The 12,183-nt window shown below is 42.3% G+C and overlaps 2 protein-coding genes across 2 annotated transcripts; one reads left to right on the top strand and one right to left on the bottom strand.

Moving 5' to 3' along the window:
* Positions 1 to 42: 42 nt before the first annotated feature.
* Positions 43 to 1,741, top strand: PIH1D2 (PIH1 domain containing 2; the record flags this gene model as incomplete). The annotated part of the gene is made up of 4 exons (XM_010020760.1): positions 43 to 163; positions 439 to 684; positions 1,214 to 1,479; positions 1,595 to 1,741. Coding segments are annotated over 4 exons (780 nt in total), but the record flags the coding sequence as incomplete, so codon positions are not given.
* Positions 1,742 to 4,464: 2,723 nt separating this feature from the next.
* DLAT (dihydrolipoamide S-acetyltransferase) lies at positions 4,465 to 12,180 on the bottom strand (the record flags this gene model as incomplete). The annotated part of the gene is made up of 14 exons (XM_010020759.1): positions 4,465 to 4,743; positions 5,456 to 5,592; positions 5,756 to 5,918; positions 6,203 to 6,318; positions 6,858 to 6,965; positions 7,057 to 7,149; positions 7,915 to 7,982; positions 8,214 to 8,376; positions 8,893 to 9,083; positions 9,459 to 9,585; positions 10,725 to 10,881; positions 11,001 to 11,125; positions 11,461 to 11,562; positions 12,112 to 12,180. Coding segments are annotated over 14 exons (1,749 nt in total), but the record flags the coding sequence as incomplete, so codon positions are not given.
* Positions 12,181 to 12,183: the final 3 nt, after the last annotated feature.

Here is a 12,183-nt window from a genome sequence, read left to right as displayed (position 1 = left end):
GTTGCGGGGCGGGGCGCTCAGCCGCGGGTCGGTCTCTTGCAGGGTGGCGTCGGGAGGCCGCTGTTCATCAATGTCTGCAGCTGGAAAAGGGTCCCGGCGCCCAAGGGCCCCGCTGACCCCACACCTGTCAGTGCGGGGCCGTTAGAAGCATCTGGCGAAGGAGGTACGTCCCAAAACAGTTGTGCCTCGCCCCGGATGCATTTCTTCCTGCACTACTGCATTGCGTGGCGATCACACGCAGATTGTCGCTGTCACAGGGGGTGGTGCTGTGCCGTGGCCAGCTCTTAGCTCGGGCTGTTTCTCTAGATGAGGTTGATAGAGTTAGCTCTGCCTGGAAGCCACGAATTAATTTCCTTTGCTCTTAAAATCAAGTAACTATAAAGAATACAGGCATATGGTGCCATAGCAATAATTCTGACACATAACTTACTTTTATAGACCTTTACAGCATTATAGATATTGCATATAACCCAGATGTTCTTCAGAGGGGACAAGAAAACCCAGAAAAAATGGAGCACTTGATCCATTTGACACTTAAATTTGTTGAGGAACGATGCAACCTTACTCTTTCTCATTTGTACACCATTGAATCATTCAAATTGAAGGGAAGCCTGGAAACGATGCAGCAACGTCTGAGAGGAAGGCAGAGGCCAACTCCACGTCCCAGTCAGAACACAAAGAAGGGTATGTAAAGATACGCAGTCACTCTTCTTTGAGGACCTATTAGATTCTCCAACAAATTTACTCAAGCCTCATCTCTAACCCAATTCTTGCCTTAAGCATAAACCAAACAATTCTAAGTAGAAGTATTCATACCAGATGTTAGTTTAACCTTACTGCCCTATCTGCATTCATCTCTGGCATTTTACAATTGAGAAACTGTAGTGACATTGGAACAGCATATTCCATTTTTCCTATATCCACTAGGCATGGGAACTCTCCTAGCATTTGATCCTTTGAGGTGCTTAGGTTTCTTCTACCCTGACCTGAGTAAAAGGGATTGCTGCTGTAACTAGTAGTCTGAAACCAACAACTTTTAACCTACTGGCAGTAAAACATCATTGTTGGCAAAGGAAAACTGCCAGTAACAGCCTTCAAGTGACAAAGCTGCCAATGACAGTTCAGTTAAAACTTTCATGATGTATTTGCCAAGTGTCATAACATTACACATGTAACAGAGTGGTATGTATGAAAAATTTCTTTTTCTTGAAAGAACTAACACTTGATGAGCTGCTACACACAATGGAAGCTGAGGACTGCAGCAATGCTTCGGTGCTGCTGAAGGAAGAAAGTGTGACACAGTCTAATGGGCATCTGATAGAGGAAATTGCTAGTACTGAAATGCCAGAAAAGCTAAGTACCCCCGTCTATGAAATGATCACTGTAAAGGATGCAAACAAGAAACCACTCAAAATTGAACTCAGAATTGAATTGCCTAAGGTTAGCTCTGTTTCTGAGTGCGATCTGAGAATTTCAAAGGTAAGCTAGCAGAAACAACGATCTTGTGTTTTCTGTATATTATCCAATTCCTAGAAATGTTCACTGCTAATTCGTTGTCAATAGTTAATCAAGTATTTTAATTTTCTTGGTTTAGGATGACATAATCATTGAAGTCCCTGAAAAATACAAATTACAACTCGATCTGCCAGAATTGGTGGATGAAGAAACAACTACAGCGGTATTTAACAAAGGAAAACGGGTATTGTTTATCACAGTGCTGGTTGCCAAGCCAGGTCCTTAAAGACTGCATTCTGTCCAGTTCATGTTCACAGATGACAGAACAAGAAAAAAAGCTCAGAATGAGAACCCTAACTTTTAGATGGTGATGAGTTGGGTTTCTTTAAATTGACCTTCTAATTTTCAGGGGTGAATACCTCAAATGCAAAATGAAGAAATATTAACACCACAAAAGTTAGGACAAAAATAAGTTAAAAGAATTGCAAATATTCAAGGAGTGACTTGAATATGTTAACAGCTGTAATAAAGGACCATAAATGCATACATGCTTTACTACATCATTCATTTTGCCTTAAGGTACAGCAGTAACAGTTGTGAAGTGTTTTTGCTGAATAAACTGATTACTGGATAAACATGGTTATTGCAGCTCTCACATGTTATTTAATGCTGGAACAATCAGCAGAGGTGTGTCCTACACCGTTCTACAAGTTGCCCTGCATGGTGTTCCTGGTCTCTTTAGGACAATCCCTGCTGATTTTAACTGGAATATGCTCTGTAGTAACTGAGTATGCTTAACCTCAGTTCTTACTGGTTTGGTAAACTCTGAATGAGACCATAAAAGCCAGCACGATTCTGTACCATTCAAAACAACATCTAGAGATTCAAAGCTCAGTAATGCTTGGAGTGAAGCTAGCAACCAAAAGCAATCTCACAGCACTTCAACTAGAACCACCTGCGTTATTTTACAGTAGTACACAAAATACATAGTAATACAAAGCAACACAAAACAACTTCAAGGATTACTAAGCATTACTAGAATTAATTGGCAAAGGGACAAACAAAAGTTTAAGTGCTCTTAGTTTCATGTCTGATTTGGTAGTGTGTCATGGCTTCTATGACACATGCATTACGACCATGCTTCTGTACTGATACTCATCAGATCAGAAATGGAATCAGACAAATTGGTTTCGTGCTGCAACTTTAAAATGCAGGCTGACAAAAATGCAGTGAAGTCCTAGCTTTCCCCATTCTCTGTTTCAGAGAGACTTAGATGGCTGCATTGAGACACTGTTCACTGGTTATAGTTGCAAGTTCAAGGTGGAATTCTGCTGTGTGAGCTGAGCTGGCCTGTTGCAAGATGCAAGCAGGACCAGAAGTCACTATCAGCACTCAACGCACAAACACTGGGCAGGATTTTTTCAGTTGCAAGTATTCCAGAGTGAAAGGTCTCTGTAACTAGAATTTGAGATGCGCTGCAGCAAGGAAGCCAGGGAGATTCGAGTTCACTGCTACATAATACTAATAAAGCATGTATAGTTTTGGAGCATTTGTGATTACAATTTAAGGTTAATAGGGTGAGTTTCATGATCAGACTGATAGGCTAAACAGCTCTGATTGTGCTACAGCAGTACAGTAAGCCACACACAGCTGAATACAAAAGCACTGGAAGATGTTTTAGTAGATGTCAATTCCAAACGTTTAATAGAACGTAGGTTCACTAGAGCAAGTCTGGAACCAAGGTATTTTAGAACATTAAAGAAAAACCAAACCTTTAATGCACTTTTTTGCTTAAGCCAGGCATGAAAACCAGGTATCATAGCAACCAGACATTAAATAGTTCCCACAAAAATATTTAATTTCCATAGCATTTTCTTCCAGTATCTTTAGTGGATGTTGCAGAACTTTACAGGAGACAGTACTTAATGCAATATACAGAATAACAGAACAGCTTTAACTTTTTCTTTCCTTTTTTTAAACTTCTACTCCCTTGCAATTCTCCTGGTCACTCTGTAATTGCTACATAGCCATCTTTTTTACATTAAGATTTCCATGTGGAAAATGGAGTTTAAGAATGTTCAGCACTGCATCCCTCTCAGGATACAATGACCGGGGTAACTGGACACAAGTCCAACAAACTGTCAAAGCATTTTACATACAATATACACATGGTAGCACATTTTGCTGCTTACTGAGGCTGGAACAACATAGACAATTCGGGGCAGAACCATTGTACCAGTGACTAACTCAGAGCTTCCTATGTTAGAATGCCTGGAAAAAAAAATTCCAAACATTTGAGTCATCATAGGATTAATATCCACTGATGGGATGACTAGCGTGTGATTTGCCTATATTGGGTTCCAGCACACAGATTCTCTTGAACATTCTGCAAAATGGTTACTTCCATGGCATCCTTGGCTGATATTAACTTAGCAAGAGGAACAGCAATTAAGAGTTTTCATACAAAAAGCACATGTAAAAGTCCGCAAGGAGACAAGCACTCCCTGTGGTATCTGAGAGCTGTGACCCCACAGATATCAGTGCTCTTTCACCTTAAAGTGCTCAAAAGGGATCACATAGCTGAGAGGGTCCAAACCAGTGCCAAATTCCAAGGAGAGATTTGGAATGATAGCACTTGGCCTTTGAGAAACTATTCCCAGGCGCTTCAGTCCCTTAGTGCATGTTATACCACCCATCCCAGCAGAACAGGATAGTAAGGGAATTCACCTTTTACTAACTCGTACGTTTCAGTTACCATCTCACCTGAACTCCTGTGAAGAGATGTTTATAATTCAAATTGCTAAGAACACTGAGGTGATGAAATTGCTTGGTATGCAACCCCCACCTCCCCGTTCACCCTAGTGTAGAAGCAGATGGCAGTATGCATACTGCCTGGATCATTTTTAAATCTGGGATGCTTAACTCTGTTTTGGAAGAGTTTGCAAGTTAACTGTATAAAAATACAGTATAGCTGTAATATTGCTGTGAAAAGCACTTTTGCAAACTTTCTCTGTACAGACTGGTAATAACATTACCAGATAATATAATACATATTTAAAATAAAAAAGGAACTCTTTTAATAAGTCTGAACACTCACGTCTAAATAGCTTGTTTAAAACAAAAGTGTGATCCAGAAAAATTCTGCTTGCATGGTTAAATTACAGCAGCATGGTTACTGGCTTTTCAAGGAAATTCTTGAATTCAGCAAGCCACTGTGCTCCAACTGCTCCGTCTACAACACGATGGTCACAGCTAAGTGTAACGGACATCATACTGGCCACATCAAATCTGAAAGAGGGAAAAAAGAAAAGGTTAATACAATCATCTGCAAGACAGTGCCATTAACAAAGCAAAAATAGCTTTTATCAGGGAATCAGCAATAACAGTTGGTGCTTGGCAGCAGACGTTTCTCCCTTTGGACTTCTGAAAAAGATTACGTCATACAGCAGAATTGTATTAATTCCTTTTCTACAATTAAGAAACACATTTGTACGTTCCCTTTAGGACAGGAAGCTCATCTATCCTTGAACCACATGAACAACCTCACTCAATTGAAGACAAACAGCCGTTTTACCAAATAACCTCCAGTTTCCCCATGTGTCAGTGACAGACTGTTAACACACATAAGTAATTCAAAACATTCTCCTAGATTTATGCAAGTTCAATCTTCAACCAAGGCAATGTTATATACAAAATACTTGAATTATAATCCCTCCCTTAGGTTTTCCTTAAATGCAAATTTTAGCAAGTTGTTAAAGAGGAGCAGGTGCCTAAACTGTTGTAGATCCCAGACTAGGCCTCAAAGAAAGAAACAGCCTCTTCTTAACTTGCAAAGAAGTTGCAAGAAAAATGTATGGCAGGTCATTCATCAGTCACTGCATTTCTCTTTAACCTGTCCCCTTTACACAAGATCTCACTGCACTTCTGAAGGTCATGAAAGCAGTATATCAACTTTTTTAAATGAGAAGCTCAATATATGCAGAATCAGATGCACACCTACCCTTTCTCATTATCAGCTGGCACTAGCCTTTTCTCTGAGGAACCAACAGCAAGGATGCAGGCTTGAGGTGGATTGATTATAGCACAGAAATTCTTAATCCCATACATTCCTAAATTGGAAATTGTGAAAGTACCACCCTACAAAACAAACACATTCACAGTCAAACTCACAAAAGCTATTTCATGTGGAATATTAACAAACATGGCTAAAACATCACAAAATAGGCTTTGCTCATTCTGAACAGCGCTTCTGAACAGAAGTCAAGGGCAGTAACGTTTAACAGCAATTTGAGTTTCTCACCTGGAATTCATGAGGTTGAAGTTTACCTTCTCGAGCTTTAGCTGCCAAAGAAACCACATCCTTACTAATGGAAGCCAGGCCCTTTATATGTGCATTAAACACAATAGGGGTTATAAGCCCTGCAGGAGTATTAACTGCAACGCTAACATCCACTACATGATTTCTGCAAGACACAAAGGAGATGGTAGTTACTCTAGCATAGTAACAAAGACCGTAATTTTCAGAGCTGTTTGGACTACTCTAAATTAGTATTAATTTTGCAACAATTATTTCACCTTGTACACTGGCCTTACATGCAAAGTTCTCAGCACCTCAATGAAAGCCTCTCACCTTTGCATTATATCTCTCCTCCTCCCTCCCCCCCCAAAACCCCACCAAAGGTCTGCTGTTTTGCCATGAGCTCTCTACTGAACAAAGTTTCTGGCTTTGACTGTACCATAAACTTACTGCCTGATAACTGTGTCCATCCATGATGAATTTGCCTCAGGCACCTTCAAGCAAGCCAGAGCAGAAGCTTTGATTATGAAGTCATTGACAGAAAGCTTAGTGTTACCTGAGACCATCTGTAAATAAAGAGATATGAAGCATCAGTTTGTCTCTTACACATTACCTCAGTTAACTTGGATAGTCACTGCCATGCAGGCTTGTTTAAAAAACTGAAAACAAACATACTACTTGTAAACATTAATATTTGAAGTGCCAAGATAGTTTAGGAGGCGAATACATCTCTTACAATTTAAGAAGGTACAACCTTTTTTAATGTCTGTTTTCCCCAAAAACTTGGCTTAGAATTATTATTTTGCTTAAATTTTCCTCTCTTTTTATTCTTAAAAACCTTTCTATCCTTCTGTCCAACTTCCCAGCTGGAATAACTGAACAACACCCAGCAAAGCGGCCCTCTTGGGGAAGTCAGAAATCAGTGCACAGAGCCTGGGTAAAAAGTCTCATTCTACCACAGACAGTCCAGAACAGGTAGAAAAGGCACTGAAAAGACTTCCTTTCCAAGCCAAAATGGCATATCACCAAAAAGCCAGGTGGGTAAGCCTGTGAGAGAATGCAGCCTTCCCCCCACACACACTCTCACCATGCCTAAATGCTTTACCTCATTGAGTTCTTTCCTTAGCACCAGTACTTCTCCCATATTTATATCAATAGAAAGGTAGTAGTGAGGTATTGTTTGTTTAGACTGCATCAGCCGCTGAGCAATGACCTGAAGGTATACAACAGAAGCAATGAAAATAAACGAACTTGGAAAACTCATGACTGCAAAGAATTCTCAGAAAGGAATAAAATCTTCTTACCTTCCGAATGTTGCTGATAGGGATATCTGTGAAGGTCCCCACTGGTGCTGCTGCAACTGCAGCAGCTGCAGGAACTGCCCCTACTTCTGGAGCCTGCAACCAGAGAAAGACAGCATAAATCACAGTACTATGCAAATACCAGTTCTTGCAGAGTAATTCGGTATGTGGGACAAGTACTGAGGTTAAGCTGCCTCTTGCTTAAGAGCAGCAGATATTTCAACTCTCTAGCCTCACCTCTTCAGTATCCACTAGGTTCTAAGTCCTATATTTGATTATTAAATGTAGAACTTCAGACATTTAAAAATGCAACACTGATATACACTGCTATGAAGCTCCAAGAATAGTAAGTCCTGCTAGATTGTTGTTCTGTATACAGCAGAGGTATTCTAGAAGGCACTCACAAACTGCACTTAGCCACATCCCCTCCAGCAGCACCCAAAGCAACACTTCCATCATCTCATATAAAAGACAAGCAATTGAAAAATGACAGATTAGTGGCAACAGTGACAGCAGGTTCTTCATTCATAAGTCTGAGTTTCATTCTAACTGCCACTTTTAGCAATCAGTTGGGACTGGGCTTACCTCAGTCCATAACAATGTTGCAACCAGATGAAGGGTTGGGAATACACAAGTTTGTTTTACCCCCCTCAGTGAAACACCGAAGGACAAATAAAGGAAGAAAACTTCATCCGCGTTTCTGACAGATTAAACTTTACAACCTAACAGTCACCATAGCCCACACAGTGTCACAGCCCAACCAACCCAGTGATAACAGTTCCATATAGTAACTGCATTTCTATAGAGCATTTCCATCGCTATAATAAAATATCTGTTCTTACAGATCTCATGCCTACTCACTGGAGCAACCTTTGATGGCACAAATGACTCCACATCTTTCTTTGTGATTCTACCATCTGGTCCAGTACCTAAAACGGTCAAAGAAAAATATAAGAGAATTTCAAGTATCTGCAATAGGGCATTGCTTCTAAAGGTACCAGTTTTATTCAACAGAGAGAAGTCACTTAACACAACCTCTGGTGAGGACAGCTGCATAGTCAGGATGTTCCTGATAGGGAGGAAAGAAAAGAATAGGCAAGTATGTATGTAGGAGGAGAGACACTAGATAGTGAAAGTAAGGAAGCAGAAAGGCAACCTACCTTTCACTTGGGCAAGGTCAATTCCTTTTTCTGCTGCGATTTTCTTTGCCAGGGGACTAACCAGGACCCTTCCTTTCCGGGGAGGCAGCCCAGCTGTAGGGACTGCTGGAGTGGCAGGAACAGGAGGCTGAGGAGGCGGAGCAGCAGCAGGAGTTGCCACCACCTTAACAGAAGAATAAAGCCATTAGCTTCAGGATCATTCAGCAAAAGCTTTGAAGGTACAGTGAGAGACCAGGACCATCTAATTATCAGTCTAGAGAATAGCAAAAATAGTCACTAATCTAAAAGAATTCTCAGATTCAGAGAAGTTTCTCAGGGCCGGAAATTAAATCAGAAGCTTCCTGAGACCAACTAAGCTGCTGAAGTATACACCCAAAAAAAAAAAGGTGAAACAAGTAACTTATGCTCCTGGTTTTTAAGGATGAGGCATTAGAACTGGCACAAGCAACAGGTTGGAGAAGAGACTGTAATGAGTAACTATGTGCTCCAGTTTCGGGAGGGCAAATTAGCAATTACTTCTTAGGTCACCTATCACAAACATGAGCTGGCCTTTCTTTCACAGAATCACAAACATTACTGTTGGAGCAAGTGCCTCACACTGTCAAACCAGCAGAATAGTTCAGATCAAACTACTTCGTGGTGTCCATAACCTCTCTCACACTCTAAGAATTGTCCTTACTGGAGGAGGAGGACTGGGAGGAGGAGCTTGTGCCTTGATGTCTGTTACCGCTGTGGGCTGGTAGTCAGCAAAGGCTGGAATATCAGACTCTTTCTCCACAATGATGCAGAGAGCTGTTCCTAATGGCACATCTCTTGTTCCTTCAGGCACTAAGATTTTTGCCAAGTAGCCTTCCTCCTGCACTTCAAAGCCTGTAAGGGCAAGAAACAAAACTGGTTAAGTGCCTGATGCAGCTGAGGAGTTCCTCTAAATGCTGCTTCTAAAGACTTTGGTAACTAAAACTGTGTCCTATATTTATTAGGCAAGAGAATCCTTTTCAGTGCAACTACAAGGGAAAATCTCCACGCACTGCACATTACTAAGAAGGATTGATAAAGAAATAGGAAGCGGTTTTAGGAGCTCTGATAAGTTAGCTCTCCAATGGAATGAGAAGTTAACAAGACTTGTTTTGGTTGCCCCAGAGCTTCATGTCCTGAGCAGCTAGGAGAACAGTTAGAACAGAGGGAACTCTGGATTCTCCTCTTTAAAGGGCGCCTCATCCATTCTTGGCTTTGGAGTTGACTCACCTATTGTGGCTTTATCTGTCTCAATTTCTGCCAGTAAGTCTCCCTCACTCAGTTTCTCCCCAACCTTCTTCTCCCATCTCTGCACCGTGCCCATTGTCATGGTAGGTGACAGGGCAGGGAGAGCGATCTGTGAGGTCAGAGAATACAAGAGGATTAGATTTTGGTAATACAGAAGGAACAGGAACATAGTTTTAACTCCTGACTAAATGCCAACCTAAAGAAGTAGCTAGCCTTTAATGCACTCCTAGATCTGGCTCCATTACAGCAAAGAAAAGTGCTATCTCATATTGCTAGCTAGCTTCTTTTATCAAAGCCTAAGCAAGAAAGCAAGCAAAAGCAAAGAGCAAGAAATCTGTATCTCCAAATAATTACCACCACCATCACATTGGGAATGTCTTGCAGCTGCTATCTGCAGAGCAAAAAGGAAGACCGAAGCAAGTAATTTTGTGACAAACAGGTCTGGCCCCTTTAAAAGCTATACAGACTTATCTTCCAATAAGCACATACATATTGCTGTGCAACAAATACAGCACGGGTGCGTACAGCTTCAGAGCAAAACTGGACAGATAAGGCAAGCACTGTGAAATAAGCACATTTAGTAGCTAAAACACGTATCAAATTAAGAAGCCTTTAATTAATTCTTTGTTTAATTACTGATTTTGCATAACATCTCCAACAACTCAGTTCCCACATGTATCATCTGTGGAATGAGCTTTACTGTTTCAAATTTTCTTTTCCAAAGGAATGTCACAGAAATACCCTGCTGCGAAGTGCTCAAATACAACAACGGTAGGTGTACACTTCAATATCTAAGCAAGGTAAATAGATTATCCACAAATACAACTCATTAATAGTCACCCACAAACACATCTGGTGTGTTCATCAGAGTATCAGAGACTTGAGTTCTGCCCCTGCTTAGCAGGGCCTTCAGAGCTTATTCACAGTTAGCACAAGGTCTTTTTATACCAGCACTGTCCAAATAATGCAAATACAGCAGGCGTTTTTTCTAGACTGCATAACAATCCTGGAGAGACAAGTATCTCCTCTACTAGCAGCTGGGATGCTAACATTTCTGAACAAGCTTACTGGGACCTCCTCTAACACCTGCTTTAAGCATGCAGCAATTCAAGTGGCTCATACTCCTGCAATTGTAGCTAATAACTTCCCACTTCAAATAGTATTTATGATAAAATGCCCTGGTGCTTGCACTGCCAAAGATGGAAAATGAATGCAACAAGCCTTAAATCATACGCAATGCTCTCTTACCTGCATATGAGGAGGGTAAGAGCTGCCAGGAGCCTGAGGAGAAGGCTGAGGTGGTGGTGAAGGAGCTGCAGCTTGAGGGGGAGGCACTGAGGCTGCAGGGGGGGCAGATGCTGCAGAATCTAGAGTATAATTTTTAAAGGCATCAATATATTCAGGCCTAGAAGAAAACGCAGAACCACAAAAACCAGTCAGGGGTCTGTCTCTTAAGCCTTTCACGCAGACACCCAAGAAGCCCTGAGAGAGGAAATTCAACTCAAGGGTTAGCAAAATACATACTTTTCTACTGTGATACATATTATGGCCCCAATAGGAACATCTCTTGTTCCTTCTGGCACCAGGATCTTGGCCATGTAGCATTCCTCCAAGCTCTCAAAGCCAACTGTTGCTTTGTCTGTCTCCACCTTTGAGAGAGAACAAGACATCCTTATGCAGCAGCAAAAACCAGTGTGCTCAAAGCTTTCCAGTCTGATAGCACAGGGCCACACCACACACAGTTCTGGAAAATATCACCCTGTGGCACCAATCCTAGGTAAGTATGCTCTCAAGCAGGTTATGTGCTGCTCCTGCTCAGAAAGAAGAAAAGCAGCAACCAATTTTGAAAGGCTATGACTTGTTCCAAACAGCATCTGTGATCTTGAACTCAAGAAATCTGTCCAAGAGAGGGCAGCCAGGGACAAAACCCAGGATGCACACACAGCTCATTAGAAATGCAGCACAGCCTGTGCCCCCAGAATACCTCTGCTATGAGGTCCCCTTCATTGATCTTGTCACCCTCCTTCTTTTCCCAGCGTGCAATGGTGCCCATCTGCATCGTGGGGGACAGAGCTGGCAAGGCCACCTGTGAGGAACAGGGCAGTGTTATGACTCAGACAGTCCTCTGACGGTAGGAATCCCAAGTGTAGAGCAGAGATAGGTCCTCAGCACGGGCAAGAACAGAGGGCACAACAGAGAGTCCCTGCAAATTCCCAGCAGGTCAGGACTGCCTCCATCCTGCTGGTGAGACCCCAGAGCAAACCAGTACTGGGGTGCTAAAATGGGGCTAAACAAGAAAGGGAGAAGCTACGCCAGGGGACAAAGAAAGGTACAAGGAAAAAGAACAAGTGGTGAAGAAGGCGGTACCCATTGATGGCAGAAGGACTCAAGGTAGTAGCAAGGGTATGAGAACCGCGGGAGCTGGGAAGAGAACTGCAGTTTCTCCGAGGCAAACTGAGCTGCCCAATGACAAGAAACAAGACACAGAGAAAATGAAAGGCCTGCCCCCGAAGCAGGGGGCATACGAGACCCTGGGGGGGACCCAACGGCTACCGGGGCACAGACAGTATGGGGTAGGAGAGAGGAGAGAGAGCTGCCCAACTGCCTGGGATGGGGGGAAGGAGGAACCTCTCACCTTCTGGTGTGCCGGGAGGCTGCAGCAGCGGCACGGGATGAGCCGAGGCCAGGCAGGAGGCAGCAGGAGCCC

The sequence above is a fragment of the Nestor notabilis genome, unplaced genomic scaffold, assembly GCF_000696875.1.
Source record: "Nestor notabilis isolate BGI_N333 unplaced genomic scaffold, ASM69687v1 Scaffold36418, whole genome shotgun sequence".
Lineage (NCBI taxonomy): Eukaryota > Metazoa > Chordata > Aves > Psittaciformes > Psittacidae > Nestor > Nestor notabilis.
This window is presented reverse-complemented; position numbering and strand designations above follow the sequence as displayed.